Source organism: Barbatula barbatula (assembly GCF_947034865.1).
Source record: "Barbatula barbatula genome assembly, chromosome: 5".
NCBI classification, from domain to species: domain Eukaryota; kingdom Metazoa; phylum Chordata; class Actinopteri; order Cypriniformes; family Nemacheilidae; genus Barbatula; species Barbatula barbatula.
The window spans coordinates 6,520,338-6,543,633 of NC_136769.1; the positions used below are offsets into that span (position 1 = coordinate 6,520,338).

Here is a 23,296-nt window from a genome sequence, read left to right on the forward strand (position 1 = left end):
AATACCAAGTTACTAGTATTAGTGAACAAAAGCCAGAACAATACACTTTGAGAGAAAGAGAGTTATTTGAATACAGTTAAATCTTAAATCCCAGTAACAAAACCATGATTTTGCCAACAATCAATGCACCAAAAAAACATGGTTGTACATTTAACCACAAAAAACTAGGTTCGTTTTCACAAGGGATGTAACATTAAAAAATGTAACGTTGCCCCTTGCTTTGGGTGTTTTAAATAAGCTTTATTTAAAACACACATCGTTCAAGCTTCAATCATTATAATACACATTTTATAACGTTTACTACACAGTCACAATATAAACATTGGGTGTCGGAGAAACAACACATGTAATCGTTATAATAAACACTGGACCAATAGACTTTTGCATCTACTTCCGGAAGTAGATGACTTCCGTCAGTAGGCGGGATTTCGCTCAGCGCTAGTGGGCGGGGCTTCGCTCAGCAGCGGCAAGCTGAGTGTCACCCACAAACATACGCGTCATTCAATACATCCCATATATGTAATATAAGGCTCGAACGGAGCGCGCTTCTGATGTGGACGAGCAGCAAATGTTGTAATCGTGTCTGGTGCTGAAGGTAAGCTTTGCTGCTTGTGTGCTTTATCCATGATTTGTGCGTTACTGTGGCTGACAATATTTGAAGTTGTTTAAATGGACCGTCCCATATGGATACAGCAGTTGATACGCCTCTGTTACAACTGACATAACGGGACGGGTTTGCGCGTGTCATCTGTCCTAAAAGCTTTATGTGATGCGTGAGACAGAGAGGGGAAGATGCTTGTCTATTTAAATCCAATAGTGATACGGGTCAATCGGTCCGATCAAAGGACACAACATCGGATACAGGCCCGAGCAGGATCGATATGAACACATGCATGTTGTCCAGATGGGTTGCATTTGTTGTGAACTTCGTTTAATGTAACGTTATAATCCGACTGTGTGATGATGGGGTGTACACACAGCTCGTTTCTTAGAAGACTTTGAACTTTTCACTGGGATTAATACGTTTTTTTAAAGAATTGACGTAGTGTAAATAAAAATAGCTTTATGTTGTATTGCAATGTTAAAAATACGAAATGAATTATCTAGAGGGTCCTATAGGATCCAGAGATCATTATAATATAACGATAATATCTTTGTAAAAGAACTATTACAGATATTCTTTTTTATTCTTATTATATTCTTTATCCGGACTCTACTTTTATATATTTAAAATCATTTTTAGGGTATATTATTGCCACTATAGCAACTTTCAAGTGCAAAAAAAAATTTTATCATATGGTCTTCATATTAATTGGAATTTATGTATTCTAAAATATTTATTTTGTGTTCTGTATGTAAAATATTAGATTTGATCTTACAGCTAGAATTGGATGGCTAAATATACTTTGCTGTTTTTGTTGTCTCTGTAGATTGCGAAGAGCCCATATACTCATTCTTAAATAATTCGATTTTTGGGGTCTGCTAGTACGGATTGATGAAAAATTCAAACGCATACTATTCATACTGTACATTAAAGTGCATGGAGAAGTTGTGCTGTCGTGTGGATTGGGATATCAGCCTGTGAAGGAGGCTTGAGGGGTGCTGATGGCAAAAGAAACGCATGCTTCTTCTCACAACACTCTTCTCAGTACACACCTCCTGACAGTACAATATCACGTTTGCCTGATTTGGCCCGCATGTCAGATAGTCCAGTGCCAGGATGTGGCGTGTTTATTCACTGCTGTCATGTTCGCGCTGTTATTATAGTTTTATGGTATGTGTGGACTACTTGGGTTGTCCATAAAAAAGAACCAAATGTAACTCTAGTCTTTGAGCAACCTTACCGGACAGGTTTGCTTAAAAACAGCCATTCACAGATTGGCCGAATGCCTGAAATGGGTTTTGTATAGGTTAGAATTAGAAAATTTCTTTGGGACGGTGTTTTTTTCCAAAGATTTTTCTCTTTTCAGTCACATGTTTGGTATAATGTTACTTGTGAGTTGGTCTTGCCAAGGTTGCCATTGCTTGTCATTATCAGGAAACTGACCTCTTATCAGCTGAAACTGCCACCCTGTAAACCAGTAGAGGAAGTTCTGGGTACAGTGAATTAACGCAGGAAAAAACTAAAATCACAAAGCAGAAGGAAATTGAAATGAAAGTCTAGACCCGAGGAAGCGAGGGATGGTTTCAGAATGTTGCATAATTTTTTTATGATTAGTTCTTATAAGTCCTTCGGACTGGCATAGACTTCTTTAATCAACTAGAATTTAAAAATGTAAATACTGAACCATTATCAGCAGTCAGAGCCCTAACTCTGTCCCACAATCCAGTGGGTAAGTTCTTTGTTCAAAACTAGCTGACGGACTAGAAAAGTAATAGCCTCACAACTTTTTATTGGTTTGTTATTGATATGGATCTTGAACATTACAGAACCAGTAAGAGTTTCTTCAACCGACACACTTGTACGTGTGTGTTTAAGGTGTGACTGTGTATGTTTTAGTCACAAATGTCTGTGCAGTTTGTCAGAGAAGTACTTCGTTAGATCATTTAATGACCGTACGCATAGCAACCAGTCCGAATACCCTAGCAACAACATAGAATAGCTTAGTAACTTAGTATTGTGGTGGCAAAATGCATTCTTCATATATAATATTTTAGTTTGTAACTCTTAAACCACTAAACTACACCTCTCTCTCTCTCCCTCTCTCTCTCACACTCACACACACACACACACACACACACACACACAGAGGATGGGAGCAGTGAGAGGTCACTGGAGGAGATGTCATTCGGTCGACTCTTGCGACGCGCATCCTCCAAAGCCTCTGACCTTTTGACGTTTAACGTGGGCTCAGGGGGATCAAGGACCGTGCTGGATGGAGAGATCATCTTCTCCAAGAACAATGTGTGTGTGCACCCATCAGAACCTGTGCCTGGAATGCCTGAGCATCACCCAGGTACCACTTAAACACATCTAAACTAAATCTGAGAATATCTCAGCATATCCCACATTATAGCTTTTTACGTTGATCTGATTCATGTAAATGTTTGACTTTTAGGTTACCTGTGTGTGCACCTGGAGAAAGACGAGACCCTCGGCTCCACCCTCATCCTCACCTTGGTGCCCAACTCCCGCATCCAACGGCAGGACGAAGAGGCGCTTCGTTTCATCACCCCCGAAAGCTCGCCCGTCCGCCGCTACCCCCGCCGCCGTGCCCACCGGGTTCACTCACGCCCACCGCCCGCTCCCGAAGAAGACGAGGATGAAGATGGAGCGGAGCCACCCTTACCCAACCAGCAGATTTCAGAGGAGGGCGACGAAGGATCTTGCGAACTGTCTGCAGACGAGGTGAGTCGAGACAGCACCCTGGGCTCGGACTCGGACACCTTCTCCTCGCCCTTCTGCCTGTCACCCGTCAGCGAGGCTCTGGGCGAGAGCAGCAGCTCCGTATTCTTGGATAATGACAGCAGGTGAGAAAAATGTATCTGTGCAGGATATACACGCCTAAAAGGAATAGTTACCAAACCTGTATGACTTTCTTCTGCAGAACACAAAAGAAGATATTTTGAAGAATGTTGGTGTCCCAAAAACACGGGGGACCCATTGACTTTCATTGGACACAAAAGCACATTACTCAAAATATCTTTCACAGAAGAAAGAGTCACATACAGGTTTTGAACAACACGAGGGTGAATAATTTTTGGACAAACTGTTGCTATAATGTTAGTGACAGTATATCGCTGTACTTGCCAACGTTATGCGAATAAGTTATGCCTTGTTATCATCATATAACCTTGTGAGTTGAAATGGGGAGTGTTGAGCACTAAACTACGTAGAAAATGTTTGATGTTACCATGACCCTGTCACGTACGTGCCATGATGTTGTTACTGCATATTTGACTGTGTGCAGTAAGAGGAGATGCCGGGAGCTTATTTCTAATTCATAGATCAGCTGAGCGTGGCTTTAGTACGGCACGGCATCATGTGTTACTGTTCTGAAGCCTTTCAGTGTCCTTTAACCGACTGTCAGTAAGATTAAGGTCAACGTCCTCCTTGGCAAAGACATTTTTTTTTCTTATATATTTATCAGACATAATAAAATATGTACAAAACTTAAAAAAATATATGTTTATAAAAATATTACATCATGTAAAAATGATATAAAATAATGTATAAGGAATTTAGTTTTCATATATTGAGAAATTATAAGAAATTAAAATCATATATTTAATATATTGCTTTATATTTTCCATTACATTCTAATATGATTTTGTTTCGCAAAAATAAATCCACTCCCATTGTAAAAAGAAAACCTTTTTTGGTTTCCAAAGAAAGAAAGCTATAAAGAGAATTTGAACGATACAGAGGTGTGTAAATAATGACTTTGGGTGAACAAACCCTTTGGCCTACAGCCAATGTCCACAGTAATATTAGTATGAAAATGAACTTAAAGGGATAGCTCACCTGAAAATATAAATTCTGTCTTCATTTACTCACCTTCAAGCTGTTCCAAACATGTATAAAGTTTGTTGAACGCAAAGAAAGATATTCGGAAGAATGTTTGTAAACGGTTCTTGAGCACTAACTACTACTGTGGTAGTCAATTGTCTCCCAGAACTGTGTGATATTTCACATTCTTCAAAACATCTTCTTTTGCGTTCAACAGAAGAAAGAAATTCATACAGGTTCGGTTCAACTTGAGGGTGAGTAAAGGATGACAGATTTGACATTTTTAGGTGAACTGTTCCTTTAAGTAAATTTTGACCTCAGGGAACACAAACTAGTTAAATATTTCATTTTAAACAGGTGTGGATAGTAAAAACACAGAGAACATAAAATACACTCACAGGACCATTAAATGATGCTGTAATGCTGCTTTGTGAGCACATGGTGGAGACATAGCAGGCTGTTGTACAGACGTCCCAGTGGCGTTGAGCATGTTGGTGTTTTGGCAGTGTGAATTCTTGGTCTAATCTTCCACAGATGAGCCAATAGCAGATTACCTCCCCCAGCTGCTTCATTTAACATTCTGTCTCTTTAGCAGTTTCCTCCCTTTGTTATTTGGCCTGAGTTGCAGGGGTGAGGCCAGGACATGAGACAGCCCATCAGAAAAAATAAATATCGGCAATCTGCGATCGTATTCTGTTTTCACTTCCTCTGTGTGTTTATATTTGGCGTCAGTTCTGATTTGCAAATTTTGTATGTCTTTATAAGGTTTTACTCTTTTCTTCTGGTTTGCTTGTTGTGGACTATTGCGAGGTGCCCCAAGGTCCCTCGCCGTATATTGGGCCCCTATTTAGAAATGTGATGAAAAGGTGAAATCAGACTTCAGGATTAAAGGGTGGACCAAACTGTAAATGCTGCTGTTAAAACCTACAAAAACGGCTCTGGTTGAGGTCATGTTTTGCTAAGGGTGATGTAATTGTGATGTGTTAACAGTATTTGACAGCTCTGGCTCTCTGTGGCATGAAGCTCTTGAGGCATTTTGTTTCTGTAAGGGCCCTAAGGGCAGTTCCTATCCAAGTGGGTGTTCAGCCTCTTAAATAAAACCACCCTAAAGGCACACTGGTACAAGCTCGGAGAGACGCCAAATATAACAGAGATCAAGTGTCAGAGACCACCAGTCAGTGCTGAGGCTTTGCATTCCTATAATGATCCTTTGACTAGAAAGTTTATTTGAAAAATACATTCGTGAATGTCGCAATTTGGTATGACCTCTTTTTGCTTTAATGAGAGTTGTTTTGAGAGTTTTTCACAACACCAATGACAAACAATCAATATAAAAAAATGTATAATACTAATATAATAAAAAGCACACAAAACAAAAAAAAACAGACACAAAAAAAATAAATAAAAAATAAACATTACTACAAAAACACCAACACAAAATCCCTCACAGTATTAACAGGTTTAGTATAGTACAATATATAACAGAGCTTTATGTCATAATACAGAAATAGGACAAGGTCAGCCTTAACTAGGTCCAGCAAGTAAAGTTGAGTAATCTCAAAACTTAGTGTTGCTAACGATAATACCAGTTGAAAACTGAGAAACCACTGAAAGTGCAGGGTTGGGCGGTCAGTCAGTCAATTGAGACTGCATCCAGCTGCAGAGATTTAACCTGCTCAAAAAAGGGTAACCAAATTCTTGAAAATTTAATCCTAGAACCACGAAGGCAGTGTTTAATTTTTTCCAATTTAACAAAAAATAAGGCATCTTTTATCCACCGAGTATGAGAAGGGACTCGAGGACCCTTCCAGTTCATCAAAATGCAACGTCTCGCTAATAGTGTAAGAAAAGCTACCAACTCAGCGAAATGAGACGGCAATGAGTAATTAGGAGGTAAAACTCCAAACAAGCCAACTAGCGGAGAGGGATGGATATTGAAAGAAGTAAAGCGGAGAGTGAGTCAAAAACCGACTCCCAAAAAAGAGATAAAGCAGGACAAGTCCAGAACATATGAGTTAGATTAGCCGGTTCTAGATGACACTTGTCGCAGCTTGGATCAATGTCAGGGAACATACGGGCTAATTTACGCAGACTATCAGAATCCAAAGGGCAACATGTGAAAAAGGTATTATAAATCGTAGAGATGGCCCCTCTATGATAGGGATTGATATTTGATATGGTATCGACAATGGTGGAGGGTGGGATCGAGGGGAATCCCAGAAAACACTTACGGACAAAGTCACGGACTTGCAAGTATCTGAAAAAGTGGAACCTTGGTAAGTTAAAAACTTGAGTCAATTGTTCAAAAGAAGCGAATGTTCCGTCAATGTAAAGATGTTTAATGGAAATGATCCCGTGGTCCACCCAGGCTGCAAAAGCCTTATCAATGAGAGAGGGAGGAAAGAGGGGGTGAGAATGAACAGGGCACAGAAGAGGTGTTGACTGTAAAGTAAAATGCCGCCCGAGTTGACGCCAGATCTTAAGACAATTTTTTACTATAACATTAAAAAATGGAAGACACAAAAGAGACATAAGCGAAGTGCTGCCACAAGCATCCTCCTCGATCCTTAACCAGGGAGGAGGCTGATCGTTGGAACAGCACCAGATTAACATATTACGAACATTTGCAGCCCAGTAATAAAACAAGAAGTTAGGTAGTGCTAAACCCCCCAGCCCCTTAGTTTTTTGTAAAATGCCTTTCTGTATTCTTGGAGTTTTTCCATTCCAAATAAATCGAGAAATAGTGCTATCTAAAGAATGAAAGAAACACTTTGGATGTTTCGATCCAACAGAGGAGAGAAATTACAGTTAAACAGGTCAGAGTAGTTTTTAGTAACGCATATGCCCAAGTAGTTAAATTGATTTAATGATGTCTTAAATGGCAATTTTGAAAGAGGGTAAGCTATGGCTGCGGAATTTATAGGCAAGAGTTCACCCTAATAAACTGAAGATTCAGTTTATACCCCGAAACCTGCCCAAATTCCTTCAGTAGATCTAAAACGTGGGGTATAGATCTGTCTGGCTCAGAGACGAAAAGTAAAAGGTCGTCAGCATATAAAGACAGTTTGTGCACAGCGCCCCCTCTTAGGATGCCCATCATTTGACTAGATCAAAGGGCCACTGCCAATGGTTCAATAGCGATGGCGAACAATAAGGGGGAAAGGGGACTGAGAGTTGGTTTTTGAGCTGAAATAGAGTCCACACGTTTGCGCAAAACCCCAGGTTGAATCGAGGTTGAATTGTATACATTACGTTTATTTATTTGGCAGACACTTTTACCCAAAGCAAAAGTGAATTTTCTCGTCGTCATGTACGTTCCCTGGAAATCGAACCCTTGACCTTTGGATTGCTGCACAGAAAGTTTCTAGTTTTAGTGATTTCTTACTAGTACTGTCAAATCGATAATCGTGAATAATCGATTATAAAATAAATTTTTGTGTTTATATAATATATTTGAGTTGACAAATAAATGTGTCCTATGGTGTGACAGCTAAAACATACACATACACAATTACAATAAACATAAATCTCTCATATGCTATTTTATATTAACAATCTAAATATTGATAATGTAAAATAATATATTGTTAACAGTTTGTTTTCTTCATTTTTTTGTCACGAGACACATGGTACGGTTTATTTGTCAACTGTCCATTGATGTATATACGTAATTGCACACACATGCATGTGTATATAATATGAACGTCAATGTATTTATATTAAAATATTTTTTACGTTATGTATAAATAGGGCTGTTCAACGATTAATCGCATCCAGAATAACACCTTTGTGTTCACATAATATGTCATGCACGTACATGTGTGTATGTATGTAATAAAAATCATAATGTATAATTTAAATGATAAACAAAATTAACGTTAATGTATACATGCAAATATTTCTTAAATGTATAGAGAGCATTTATGTGTATGTGAATGTGTTTAAACACAAAATAAATTTTGTGCACAGACATATATTATGTAAGCACAAGTAATGGTTGAACAGCCCTGTGTATAAATATATATTACTAATCTTTCTAAAATATATACATGCATGTTTGTGTATTAATATATACATACAAATATTCACGCCACACACGCACATATATTATATAAACACAAACATTCGTTTGGGTATCGATTAATTAATCGATTTGACAGCACTCATTTTTGTTTTTATTTACTGTCCTTTTTCTATGTCTTAACCTATAGAAATGAAGGAAAACCTTGTTTCAAATAACAAATTGTATACTTTTACTTCCTCATGGTATCGAACACCGCTGTGAAACTCGCAAGACTGCGAGGCGACGTCCACATATGTAACTTCACACCATATTCTCCATTTCTCTGACCTGATTCACCATATGGCTTCATGTGTTTGATCCCACTGTAATGTGCGGTGAGAAAGACCTCTCGAGTACCACATTGACCCATAAACATTCAGCTCACTCAGAGTGCATCTGTGACGGAGGCCGCGTCTGCGGGGCTTTCTGGCCTGTTAGACGTGCTCTTTTAGAGCGACGAGTGTGAGAGAGACGGCGGTCCCACGGCTCCGGTTTCAGCTCTGGCTGTGTTACAGCGAGAGCCAGAACAACAGAGAGACGTGCTGAGGAATAGGACGGAGGGCAGGAGGGAAATTGGCTGCCAGGCTGCTTGATTTGTGTCTCTTCTCGGCTCCTGCCAGCACAATAACCTCCCAGCATTCCTTTCATTCCTGCTCAGCGTCTACACACACACACACACGTATCCACACTTACAGCTGTCGTCGAGTTTCACATGGAAAACAGTCATTTACAGTACACTGACAAACTGAATTGAGTTATTTTGTGGGTTTATAAAAAATGTTTCAGCTGGTTGGAAAATGCTTATAAAAAGCTTTGATCATACAAAAGTTAAGGCCCGTTTACACCAAGGACGAAAACTATAAAGATAACGTTTTTAAAATCATTTTCAATTTAAGAGAACAGCAGAGTCCATGCCACAGTTATAACAATGATATATTTTCCAGCTGAGGAACAAGGAAACATTGAATATCCATTTGAATTTAATTCAATTCAATTTTATTTATATATTGCTTTTCACAATTTGCATTGATCCAAAGCAGCTTTACCGGGAGTAAATAAGAAAAACACAAAAAAGGTCAAATACAGTACATGGATATAAATGTTTTAAATATATAATAAATATGTTATATAAACACCTAGTAAATAATATCTAATGTCAGCAGTCTCCCGGTGGTTTAGTTTGCACATTTTGCATTAAGTGAAAGCTTGGCTGAAAAGATGTAATCTAGTTTTAAATTGGGCGAGTGTATCTGATCCTCGAATATTTAAAGGGCCTGTGCACTTAAAATAAGAAACAATCGCCTTACATGCTGGTTTGTATCTGAATATAGATATCGCTTTATGTATCGTTTTTGGTGGGCATTTAGAGGTATTGTAACATTGTGACTTCATGAGAATAAACTAACCCAAAAACAGAGAGAGAGTCACAACACACTAAAAATGTAATAGAGGAATTAAGACACCATGAACACACACAGTTTATAATACTGTACTCTTATTCTTTGTGCATATACTGTAGGATATCCATACTTCATTGTTATACCTGTTGTCTTTCTTCCGACTGTATACATATGATATAGCTAGAAGATCAATATAGATAAATCTTAATCCGATAGCTTTAGTACATTGACATAACTTTCTAACAATTGAACTATGCTATAATAAATGAAAGTAAATCAATCTAAGAAAAACTTGGTATAAGATACAGAATTATAATGGGAGATTGTTACCGTGAAATATATCGTTACAGTAAAATAAAATGACTCATTCGGTGAAATAGATTTTTGGTCATTCCGCCCACCCCTAATAAATATCGTGGCCGCATAGACCCTTTTGCGCCGACGGCATTAGCTGGAGGATAAACAAAGGAAAAACTGGAGGCGGCCAATACAAACAAGCACAGATTCGGCTACATAAGGAGTTTAAAATATCATCTTGTTGTGTTGTTTAGAGCCACAATCGACAGAATGCAGTCTCCAATTTGATATTTTAACACATACCTGCTTCATAACAGTAAAAATGAAATAACTACTGTCTTTTGTTGGTGTGGATTATGATTTGGGTATATCTCACGCATGCCCAAATCAGAAACTGGGCAACAAGGTTATTTTTCACGCAGCGGTAACGTTTGAACGCATACGGTGTGCTAACCTTGTTAGAAATACAACTAGCAGTTAACCATCATCCAGAAACGATTTAAACATGAAGGACACTGTCTGTCATCTCTTCTTTAGTTGTCACAAGTGCATTAGTATAAAGGGAGAGGGAACAGTGAGAAGTCTCATGTTATGTGTCAGCTTTGTGTTCAAGTAAACGCATTTGCCAATGTTTGTAAACGCACGCCTTTATAGATTTATACGCTCTGTTTATCTTTACTATACATGCTTGGTTTCTCTGTCTAGTAGGTGTAGATGTCAGGCCATTTAACCGGAGGTAATTCTGTCAGTTCGTCCCTGGTACAGGTCGGCCTGACGTTAAACTGTCAAAAAGCAAGCTAACAAAACGTGCTTCATAGCATTAGTAATGCGGTCAGCCTCCACCTAAGCTCCGCCCACGAAAACGCATCAGAATGTTTACTAACAGTTAAGGCGTCTATATGCCTACATTTTATTTAGATGCATTTTATCGTTGAATGTAAACACATTTAAAGCATTTTCCCTTGCCTTTTTTTTTACATCATAAGTATTAACAAAGATGCCTTTTTCAGAGAATGTGATGAACCCATGGCTCGCTCCGCTAGCTCCGCCTCAAGTTTGGATAGCCACGCCCCCTCCGACAGCAGCCAGTCACAGGCTGTCCGGTGGGAGGATCAGCAGAAAGTCATGGCTTTGGAGCACCTGTGTGGGGTTTTCAGAGTAGACTTGGGTCACATGAGGTCATTGCGTCTGTTCTTCAGGTCAGTCTGGATCTAACAAGCCTCTGTGGTTGATTTTAAAACCCTTATGTGAATCCTTATTTTGAAATGACAAGCAAAACCGTTTTTAAATGATTTCTGTCTGTTTTTTTATGTGAAATCGAATAGTCTCTGGCTCTCTTTATTTGTTTTTACGTCGTGGTGAAGCACCTCATATGACTTTGTGTTATGAAGCATCTAATATATTCATTTACCTCCTCGTATTCTTTCATTGATGTTGTTCATTTTAGAGAATTGTGTTACGTATTTCTCTGAAGAAAATCACTCATCCTTAACCTGAGGCTGCTTTTCTGTGGCATGAATAAAAGATCTACAGTAGTGTTCCTGTAATGTGATGATATTGAAAATATGTTAAAAATCTTTTCATGAAGTGGAAAAACAAAGTAACAAATGTTATTACCAACCAAAAGTCATTAAACCGTTATCATTACAGTCCATATAAACCGTGAGGCACATCCTGCTCAAGTAAACGGTTTTATCCTGTAATCTCCAGGATGTGGCTTGTGTTTGCTCTGTTTGTTCACACGGCTCTTATGAAAGTGTGTTTGTTTGTTCAGCGATGAGGCCTGCACCTGCGGACAGCTAGTTATCGCCAGCAGAGAAAGCCAGTACAAGATTCTTCACTTCCATCACGGCGGGCTGGACAAACTGGCCGAAGTGTTTCAGCAGTGGAAATGCTGTCGAGAGATACAGCTCAAAGACCAGGTGTGAAAAATCTACCATACGATATTCATATTATTTTGTCTGACAGTGAGGGAAATAATTATTTGATCCCCTGCTAAGTTTCCCGGCTTACAAAGAAATGAAGGGTCTGTAATATTTATGGTTTATTTTACCTTGTTGTTAAAAAAATCTGGGGAAATGTTATAAGTATTTGATCCCCGAGCAAAACATAATTTTGTACTTGTTGGAGAAATCCTTGTTGGAAGCAAAGAAGTATAGTTGGTCTGCAGGTTTGCACATGTGTCTAATAAATCTATAAGGTTCCTTGGCTGTCGCTCAGCAATTTGGGTTTTAGCCTCCTTCACAGATTTTCTATAGGACTGGGGTCTAGAGACTGGCTAGGACTTTGAATGTGCTTCTCCTTAAGCCGCTCTTTGGTTGTCTTGGCCATATGTTTTGGGTCTTTGTCATGTTAAAGGCACATCCACGACCCATCTTCAGTGATCTAGTTAAGGGAAGGAGGCTCTCGTCTAATATTTTATGGAACATGGACGCGTCCCAAAGCCCCTCAATGCGGTGAAGTCATCCTTTACCCGTGGCAGAGAAAAGCGCTAAAGTATAGGGATGGTGTTCTTGGGGTCATAGTCAGCATTTCTCTCCCTCCAAAAACAGGAGTCAATTTTGGTCTCACAGCACTTTCTCCAAAGCCTTTTCTGAATCATTTTGATGTTCAATGTCAAAGTTCAGACGAGCCGGCGGGCCTTCTTGGGCAGGAGGACCTTGCGGGTGCTTCAGGATTTATTGTGGCATAGCGTGTTATCAAACAATGGTTGCTTTCTAACCGTGGTCCCAACTATCTTGAACAGTACACGCTTCTTCCGTGTAGATCTGGGCTGATCTTCACCCTTTCTTATGATCATCTTTACCCCATTGGGGAACTCTTGCAGGGAGCTCCAGACCAAGAGCAATTGATCGGTATTTAGTTTTTCTTCTATTTCCAAATAATCGCACCAACAGTTGTCTCCTTCTCACAAAGCTTCTGTCTGTAGCCTATTCAAGGTTTGTGCAGCTCTACAATCTTGTCCCTGACATCCTTTGAAACCTAATTGGTCTTAACAATTGTGGTGGAGAGGTTTAAATGGAAGATGCAGATTTTGTTGGCAGGCCTCTTTTATGTACATAACAAGCTTATTTAGGAGTACTTTCTTAAAGTGACCGGACTAATCCGTGGTCCATATAGGCACGTAACCAATCTGAGGAGCCAGAATTCTCGCTGGTTGGTGGGGGATCAAATCCTTATTTCACTGACTGCAATGTAAATCAATTTAAAACCTTTATATAATACTTTTTGATAATTTGTCTCTAACCTACCATAAAAATGATCCCTTCATCTCTTTTAAGCAGGCAAACGTAGAAGGCAAGATCATACTCTTATACATTATGCCGTGCACATCGTTCATGTGTCAGACGCTACATGGAATTTGCTATTTAAATGAATTCGTTTTGGTTATATGAACAAGTAAGAAAAGAAGCTATGGGAGGAGAGATTTTTATTTTAAAAATGTTCACTTTTCTGTCCAAACTTCATACACCATTCTCAATGAACGAGATGACCCATAATCAAACCATGAACAAACCACTTTTAATGCTTGAATTGGATTAAAATGACATCATTTGGAAGCTCATCATGACTTAAAACGTTAAAACAACAGTGCGCACCGGACGTATAAGCATTTAAATGTTTGTTTGTAATTCTCCATGCTTGTGTTGAGATTCAGATTAATATGTACATACCGATTGATAAAATCTGTGCAGAGTGTTATATATTAGGCTCGTAGACTCTTTCACATGTTTGCCATTTTGTTTCTTGATCACTTTCCTCTCAGGTGTCAGATGAGAAATCCTGCATGCAGTTTTCTATCCGCAGACCCACCTTACCCTCCGCTGAGATGCATCCTGAGGAGCGTCTGTATCGCCGGCTGGACGTCAGCTCCTGGCTCCGGCATCTCAACAACAGCGGCCAGGTGCTGGAGGAGTACAAGCTCCGCAAGGTCAGATACCGGGCATCACCATGTGCTGCTTGTTTTCTGTTGTCTTAACCGGGCCTGAAAAACAACGGGTGTGATTTATTGAAGCTCCAAAAGTGCCACCATCGATTAAAAAAACTTTGACACGGCTCGGTGGTCTTAACAAAGTTCTTCTGAAGCGAATCGATGTGTTTGTTTAAGAGAAATATACAATTTGACAGCGCTTTTAACGTTGATATCTAGCTTCCGTAATCTCTCGAATGCGCTTGAACCAGAGGCTTGTTCTTCGGGCAAATGACTGTGATGAAATCTCCCGCCAGAGTTAACGCTATCCTAGTGGAAGAAAACCTCCGACACATCCTGTGCCGGAAACAAGCCCATTCTACCACTTACAAAGCGAAACGATATTTGGTAGTATGACTCTTCCAGAAGAAAACCATATATGAAATTGGTAGCTTTCCTGTGGCTCAGTGGTTAGAACGTGGTGCTAGCAACGCCATGCATAAATGAAATATGCCTTTAAATCTTTGATCAGATTTTGCATTGTACTGCATTCATTATGCATCGCTCTATACAACACTGTCTATGTCTTTTTAATCCCAGTACAGCTTTGAAAAGATTGAAGATCCGCAGTGCAAATGTACAATTTAGTTTAGGGTTTGAATCAAAGTCGCAAAATCTCTTTGCTCTTTCAGGCAATTTTCTTCGGAGGCATTGACCCGTCCATCCGTGGCGAGGTGTGGCCCTTCCTACTGCATTACTACAGCTATGAATCCACCTCTGAGGAGCGTGAAGCCTGGAGACTTCAGAAGCGTGTGGAGTACCAGGAGATCCAGAAGAGAAGGTTAGAGACTCATGGCCAAACCAGTCTAAAACCTTCACGTTCAGAATAAAGTGCATCCAAGGCTAACTGACTTATTATAATAGCATGTTGTTAATAAAATGAGATAATTTAACTGAGGAACGGTCTACTGTATATAAACTGATGTCAGTTAGCCGGATTAGCTGGAAATCTGTACCCATTTACTTCTTTTGACATAGATTATTGTGTTGAAATCTTATAAATGCCTTTTAAATTAATCCTTTTTGGCTGAGAGTCTATAACAGCGGGGGGTTTTTTTGTATGTTAAAATTTTGCACGCCTTTGTCACTGAATAACAAATCTCTTCGTAAATTGGTTGGAAGGAATTTTTCTGTTTGTTACATGGCTGTTTTGCAATGCTAATGACAAACGTGGTCTGTTTATACGATGAGTAAAAGCCTCGGTGGGATTTTCTAGCAGCGACCGTAACCGATCGATAAATGTGTGCAGATGTAAACACTCTGTGGTTCACCTGAAACAATTAACTCCACCATTACGTTCATTGTCAGGCCATTAATAAAGCACTTAAAAGACTGATGACAATGTTTCGCAACGCTGTCATAGATCAATCCAGCACCTTACTCCCTCTAATATAGTCATCGCCACAACGTAAAAGTGCTTTTAAAAATGGCTTCAAATATGTGCATTCTTGTTATAGGCCTACTATCTAAAAAAATCAAGATTGTATTTAAGCATCTTCAGTGCATGCGATCTAATATTTGATAAAAACATAAATATTTAAGAATCATTTGTTTAATAAAATATCATAAATAATTAACCATTTATTTAAAATGAATAAACATTCAAATTATATATGATCATATTTAATAAAAAAAATCTTAAATGAAATCACTATTATAATCGAAAAATAATTTGTATTCTTAAATAATATGTAAGCAAACGTGTTAATATCTTAAGGTTTGTAGGAAACCTAAAAAGTTTCATGTTCAGTATGTTCTGTATTAATTTTTCAGTATAAAACATCAGATTGTACTTCTGTACAATTCTATGAGACGAAGTAGACAAAGTTTTTAAATTTTTTTATGATGTATTTTGGAGTAGTAAGGTACATAAATATCAAGTACCAGGGTATAAGTACCCTTATACCAATTTTTTTTATTAATTTACTTAGGAATATGGTTTTCACTCTTCTTCTTCTTTATTTATTTATCAAGCACAATTTAATACAACTGTTTTTTATATGATAATGAAAAGGTGTGGGGCAACAAGTACGGTATTTCACCGGCCTAACCGAGGCATTGAATCGATGCCAACACTTTTCACTTCGTACGGTTATTTATTTGAATAATTGTTAGGTTGATAGTGTTTATGTAAAGAGTGTTGCTGAGCATCGAGTGTAACCCTCGTGGGGAAACAGCGAGATGTGGGAATAAGTTCACACAAACACAGGTCTCGAAACACTTACATGAAGTTGCATCAGGTCTGGCATTGATTCCAGAAAACAAACAGTGTTAATGAAATCCCACCTGTTTATTATGAGAATGTCTGTAGCCGCAGGGACCACCAGCTTTTAGGAGGGGAATGTTAAGCTGTTGAATATGGCGTTTCATGTTCCATTCTGTTCTGCTGTCTTTTCTTACCCTTATGTTCTGCTTTTGATTCGTTGTGTTTTATCATTTTGGTTCTGTTTCTCAGTAGTTCTGTTTTGTATCGAGGTTTTTCCTTGATCTATTTGTCGCGAGTTTTTGTTTCATTCGAATGTTATTTTAAATATCTTATCCGGTCTTGAATTGAATTTTCTCTTTTACTCGCTTCATTTTTGTTGTGTTTGATCTCTTTTCTCTGTTCTTTTATTCTCTCCGCAGGTTGTCCATGAGTCCAGAGGAACACAGTGAGTTCTGGAGGAAGGTTCAGTTCACTGTTGATAAGGATGTTGTCAGAACTGATAGAAGCAACATGTTCTTTAGGGGCGAGAACAATCCCAATGTCGAAATCATGAGGTTCGAGTCTTTTATCTGCCCATTCTTGACATCCATATTGAAACAGAAAGAGATGTGATTATTTTTACAATCTTCAGGTGCAACCACAGTCCAGCAGCATGAATTCTTCATGAAATCCAAAGTAGTACTTTTCAAATCATTTTAAGCTTTTAAACGCTATAGTAATGTGTCTAAATTTAATACCTAACAAATCTTTTTGTAATGTGTTGCTTGAAAAGTGTAATTGGGATATCTTTAAAGTTAAAACTAATATTTGATATTCAGGGATAGGGCTTGGCAATATATTGAATGTTCGATGTTATTGTTAGACTTTGCTGTTGGTATAAAAATCCCCCAAATCATAAATATCTACAGTATTATTGTGGATAATTAAGATTAAAAACAATTACTTAATATCACAACTCGTCATTACCAAAATTATGACAGAATCATGTTATCTTAAAATGATTATGTTTTATTATTCTTAAACAGCGGTTTTCAAACTTTCAAACAAGGTCGGTTTTCATTGTGAGGCCCGTCTTGTGTATGATGCATCCCTTTGTGGCCCCCCATCCCATCCATCCCCCCACATACGGCGATTTATAATCTTAAAATGACATCATTGTAATAACATTTCTTTAAATGCTAAATTACACAGTGCTGGAACACAGAATGTATGATCAATTCTAAATTTGATAAATTGCCATGAAACCGTGGCCCCCTGGTGCCATCTTATGCCCCCCAGTTCCAAAGCAAAATATCTAAAGCATCTCCAAAATTTGGAAAGAAATTTGAGTTCTATTGCTAATCCTACTCATGCATTGAAAATACAAAATTTCCTTTGTGTTTAGATACCTTAGCAATTTCTAAAATCCCTTATTTATCTTTTAAATCAGTCATGGCTATTTCAGTTAACATCTATTAAATCATACTCGTTTTACTGAATAATAATGAATAACATCTTCTACTTTAGTTATTCTCCAAACGTTTGCTTAAAGTTTTCATGCGTGACCAAACGAAGGTTAAAGCTTCTTTTTTCCCCTGCTTGTCTTTTAGACGAATCCTGTTGAACTATGCCGTGTTGAATCCGGTCATGGGCTACTGTCAGGGCATGTCAGATCTGGTGGCCCCTCTGTTGACGGAGATCCAGGACGAGAGCGACACGTTCTGGTGCTTTGTGGGTCTCATGGAGAACACAATCTTCATCAGTTCTCCCAGAGACGAAGATATGGAGAGACAGCTGGTGAGAATACCTCGACACGGTTTTTATTATTTACTCGAATAACTTCGCTAACGTTCTGTTTGACCTTTTTTGTGTGTTTCAGTTTTATAAATAAAATTGAGTTGAATTGACACTGTGAGGAGAGTTAAACTGAGATGTTAACGCAACTTCGATGTAAATATATGTTGCTCGACCCAACAACTTTGCTGTGTCTTAGAATGGCGCTAGCAACACCAAGGTCATGAGTTCGATTTCAGGGCTTGCACATACTCAGATACAAATGTATAGTATTATGCAATGTAAGTCACGTCTGGAGCGTCTGCCAAATGCATGAATGTAAATGTAACTTGCATGAATGTAAATGTAACTCACGTATAGCAGCATTACAGGTTATTTTGTGTGTGTTGTTCTGTATGTCTAGATGTATCTGAGAGAGCTGTTACGGCTGATGCTGCCACGGTTTCACCAGCATCTGACCCGGCTGGGCGAGGACGGCCTTCAGTTGCTGTTCTGTCACCGCTGGATTCTTCTCTGTTTCAAGCGCGAGTTTCCTGATGCAGAAGCGCTGCGCATGTGGGAGGCCTGCTGGGCTCACTACCAGGTACATCTGCACTGCTGATCTCAGAGCAGCTGAGCTGTGGTCGGATCTTCGGCAGAACCCGAAGAAGTTTGTGGTTTATGTTCATAAGCGTGAGCTGGTAAAAGATTAAAGGTTAAATCCGGAGAAGAAGGTTAAATGCTGTTATAAAATGCTCGAATGTACAGAATGTCACATATTATTTAAAAGAAATATTAATGATAAATATTTATGTAAAATCATACACAAATAGAGAGATGTTACCATCAAAGAGAAGTTCAATGTGTTCTTGTAGAACCTCGCAAGTGTAGTAGCAAATCCTGAACCAGAATTGTTAAGTGTGATAATGGATCAAATTATAATCACGATTGTTTTCCTCACAGTTATAAGTAAACATGTCAATCACGTGCGAAGATGGGGGGGTTCCATACGAAGGATCAATTCGTCATTTTTGAGAAACGTATCTGCCAAATGCATCGATGCAAGATTTTCGGACAAAACAGTGGAATGTGCTCATTCTTATCCATTCGATAAACGTATGGGTGCCCGTGTTGCTTTAAAGATCTCCGCCGAGTGTCTAATGAAGATGAGATGCTAATTAACAGGCTTCCACAGAATTCATTTGCATATTTTGGCATGCAAATAACAAGGTGATTTCGGGGAGCAAAGTGGTTTGCCCCTCATTTGCATGTTGGCATTTAATGCTCTGTAATTGGCTTCGTTCGCATCCGGCCTCTTCGAGATTGGCCGGAGTTACGCAAGCCGTCGTTCTATTGGCTGCGTCCGCTGATGCTTTTCTATGTTTGTATGTATGTTCTTTGACAGACGGACTATTTCCATCTGTTCCTGTGTGTTGCCATCATTGTGCTGTACGGCGATGATGTGACGGAACAGCAGCTCGCCACGGATCAGATGTTGCTGCACTTTAGTAACCTCTCCATGCACATGAATGGAGAACTGGTGCTGAGAAAGGTATAAACACACACGCACACACTCAAGACGCGCTCATGGTTATGTATGCTATGGTCTTTGTGTCACACAGAGGTGATGAATTCCTCACTGCTGCATACAAAACGCGTTTTTACTCACAGTAACCGTTTGTGTTCCAAATAAACTCAATTATATTGTATTCAAGCAACTGTCAAGTTTCAATGAAGTTTTTTTCAAATGTCTACAGCCGTAGGTGACATCATGTACATTAAATGGATCGTTGTAAGCCGGGGTCGCGTAAATTGGGTCGGGACCTTATTTGTCAGTGCATACACTTACAATAATAAACAGATCTATATGCAACGTAGTAACCCAACTCATAGCCCGTGGCTGCGTCTGAAATGGCCTACTTACATACTACGCAGTAGGCAAAAATAGTCACGAGTAGTTTGTGTATGCAAAAAACAGTTGGCCGTAAATGCCAATAAATGAGAAACTAAATTGTTTTTATCAACCCTCATGTGTAGTTTGTTGTTTATACGTCATAGGTCAAAGAGCATACGGGTCTCATGACCATAAAACATGGCAGACGCAGTCTACATTCATACCATATAGAACGTACAATTTAAACGGGTCATAGGTAGATACTCGGTGTTCTCGGTAATAACCGTAAAAGTCCGGTTCCAAACTCAAGAACACAAGAGAAGGCATGAAAGTACCCGGATGTGTTGAAATCGGATGCATCCTTGCGAGCGTAAGGAACCTACTTGAAGTCCCAGAAGGCATTGCGGCGCTTCCAAATATCTATCCAATAAAAAGTATACAGTACAGTGTTTTTTCCATTCCCTGTAAAACTGTAAATTTGCACATCCAAGGCTTTGGAGGGACAGCGACCATGTGATACATTACATGTTTTCAAAAGCCATTCAATAGTTTTATGAAAGGAACTGACAACATTTGAAGTCTTCCTCTCTTTACTAGAACACCTTTTTATTCAATAAATTAAACAAAGATTTCAATAACATATTTCTTAACATTAGCAATTATTTATTCATTTTTTTAGCTAACTTGTTATAGAACCGACAACATTCAAAGAAAGAAAGAAATAAAACCCTCTTTAAGCACAAAATGACTTAACTTTATACACGTTGATACAGATCACGTGTTGGGAGCTCAACCAAAAGGATTAAACTGACATCATATTGTAAAAAATATTGGCATACCTCTGCAATACATATACGAATGTTGTTATTTTGCGATCAGTTTGCTTGATTTAATCCCGTTTTTTTGCTGTTTCTCTCATTGTCTCTAATTCCAGGCACGTAGTTTGCTCTATCAATTCCGACTCCTTCCCAGAATTCCCTGCAGCTTACACGATCTGTGTAAACTGTGCGGGCCCGGAATGTGGGACAGCCGCTACATCCCTGCCGTTGAATGTTCTGGAGAGCACCCCGACTCTCAGAGCTGCCCCTATGGAGGCACGGCCACCCCTGACAGCCCACCCTTACCCAGTCCCAACAAGGGCAAAAGAAGCTCCAAAACTCGAGACATTTTCACATTCCGAAAGCACTCTTGACTCGGGAGTCGCTGGAATTTCAGGTCTTTATTCGCTTCATCAGAGATACAGACGTCAGGGTGTCAAACACTGCCTTCGCCGTAAAATCCTTTGGGAAGCGAGGTTGACGTCCTCCTCTGGAACGTCTTTGTAAGCTTGTGAGGTGGAACAGATTGGATTATGTCATTTCATCAATAATGTACAGGTACAATAATAACAGACAATCTTCATCCATCTTTCATGAGACCACATCGCGCGGTGTTTGTTATTTTTTGGTTTGTTAATATCTACTATGTATGCATGTGTGTAATGCCTTTGTGTGGTATGTTACCACAGTTGAAAGGAAGTCATTGCTGGATATTTGTGGTTCATTTGAGCAATCTTAAAACACGAATACGAAGCTGTTCGGTCGATGGCCGAAGGTTAGCTGCAGAACACTGTTATCAGGAGGTCTGTGTCATCACAGCGTTATTGTTTTGTTATCATACCATATATGCCTTTCATATCCTCACAATAAATATTATTATATATGCACAGGAGACGGTTTTCTTTTATCATAATCCAGCCTCTTCGACAGCAAGTAATGTTTCTGGTCTTATTGTGCATTTTCTCAGTTATTCTGAAGCTAAAGAGACAAATAGCAGTTTATGATGTGGTTAGGCTGCTGTTGTAGGTAATAGCTCGATTTTATTTGAATGTCTTGCCAAGAGTTAATGCGGCTTAATGTACTAAAGGTCACGACAATAATAGCAAATAGTAAGATGACAATAGATACGTCGAGATGCAGGACTTGACCTTTCTAGCATGCGATGCTCACAATTTACAATTCGGTCAATTCCCAGGATACAATGCTTTCCTTTTTTCTTTTTGAATCAGTTTTGCTATAAAATGCATAAGGAAAGAAAATAGGTTTAAAACAGCTCGTGAATTATTTAAACAGTAAACAGAAAACAATATAAAACTATTAATGTTTTGACAATAATTTCAATTTGTCACAATAAAAACTAGAATTGCAACCTTCTATTTTTTAAGTGTAACCAAATTGTCTGTACAAGTCATTGCAATATAATTAAATGGGACTTTACTTTAATTAAAAGGGACAGACTTTTTACAGTGTAACATGAATCAAAAGGGAAATGTCTATTTATGCATTATTGTATTGCGTTTATGCATTGTTTTTTTAAATATCACACTTTATCAGGACTAAAATTATTATTTACCCTTAAAAAACGCTCGGTTTAAAAGCACAAAAAGTGTTTATAATGTTGCTGCCGTTCATTTTTCAGACAAGCTTTTTGTCTTGGCGGTCTGTATTAAATCGTGGCCACAGAAGGTGCTAATCTCCATCTCCAGAGCAGAATGAGCTTTAATCCAAACCCATGAGGGACTTGGACTTTAATTAGTTTATCTGCTGATGGCGGTTGAAAGAGAACATGGAGCTCTCAGCACTTGAGTGCCGCGCTTTACACAGAACATGAAGGTGGCCCGTGTTTTTAAGTTTCCCCAGAGCCTCTTTTAAAGGCAGATATCGGTAATTTGCTGTCAAAAGGGGAACATTAGTCTCTGGAAGACAAGCTGTGCCACTCTACGTGCATCTCTGTACATTATGGGATTTTTTTTGCCATTAGGCGATTGGGATGTGCTCTTAAATACCCGGAGAGCACTGAGGCAAGGATGAGACTTCTAAAAGGGTTAAGAGATGATGACATGGTTGAGGAATAATTCGAGGATGTGCATCAGGGTGTTGAGCTCGGCTAAATGCCACTTTCCACGTTATCGTCCTGATTCTTTAAATTGCATTTCTTCATGCGTCTCGGCAGTCGTGATTATTGCGTTGGTTTCATTTGCACTCGGAGCATCAAAAGTCTCGCATCCGGGGGATTTTTTGGCAGTTAATTTCTGGTGTTTTTAGAGACCGCGGATGACTTGTTTCGAGAAAGCACTTTTAAATGAAGTGGGTTTTTGAAGTGCAAGGGTGAAACGCCGAAGAACACTTTCAAAAATATGTCTTTGTCATATTCAAAAGAAGGATTAAAATAAATGATGATTTGCACAAAGATAAAGCTGCTTTCGAATAATTTGTTGCCGTTTAA

The 23,296-nt window shown here is 38.8% G+C and overlaps 1 protein-coding gene across 1 annotated transcript; it reads left to right on the forward strand.

Moving 5' to 3' along the window:
* Positions 1-499: 499 nt before the first annotated feature.
* On the forward strand, positions 500-22,291 carry tbc1d16 (TBC1 domain family, member 16). The gene is made up of 12 exons (XM_079455543.1): positions 500-595; positions 2,751-2,957; positions 3,060-3,471; positions 11,221-11,409; positions 11,985-12,132; positions 13,977-14,141; positions 14,813-14,961; positions 16,806-16,940; positions 17,976-18,162; positions 18,563-18,742; positions 19,544-19,690; positions 20,967-22,291. Exons 2-12 carry the CDS (start codon positions 2,783-2,785, stop codon positions 21,222-21,224), a joined length of 2,145 nt encoding a protein of 714 aa, XP_079311669.1. The 5' UTR covers positions 500-595; positions 2,751-2,782; the 3' UTR covers positions 21,225-22,291.
* The last annotated feature ends 1,005 nt before the right edge of the window (positions 22,292-23,296 follow it).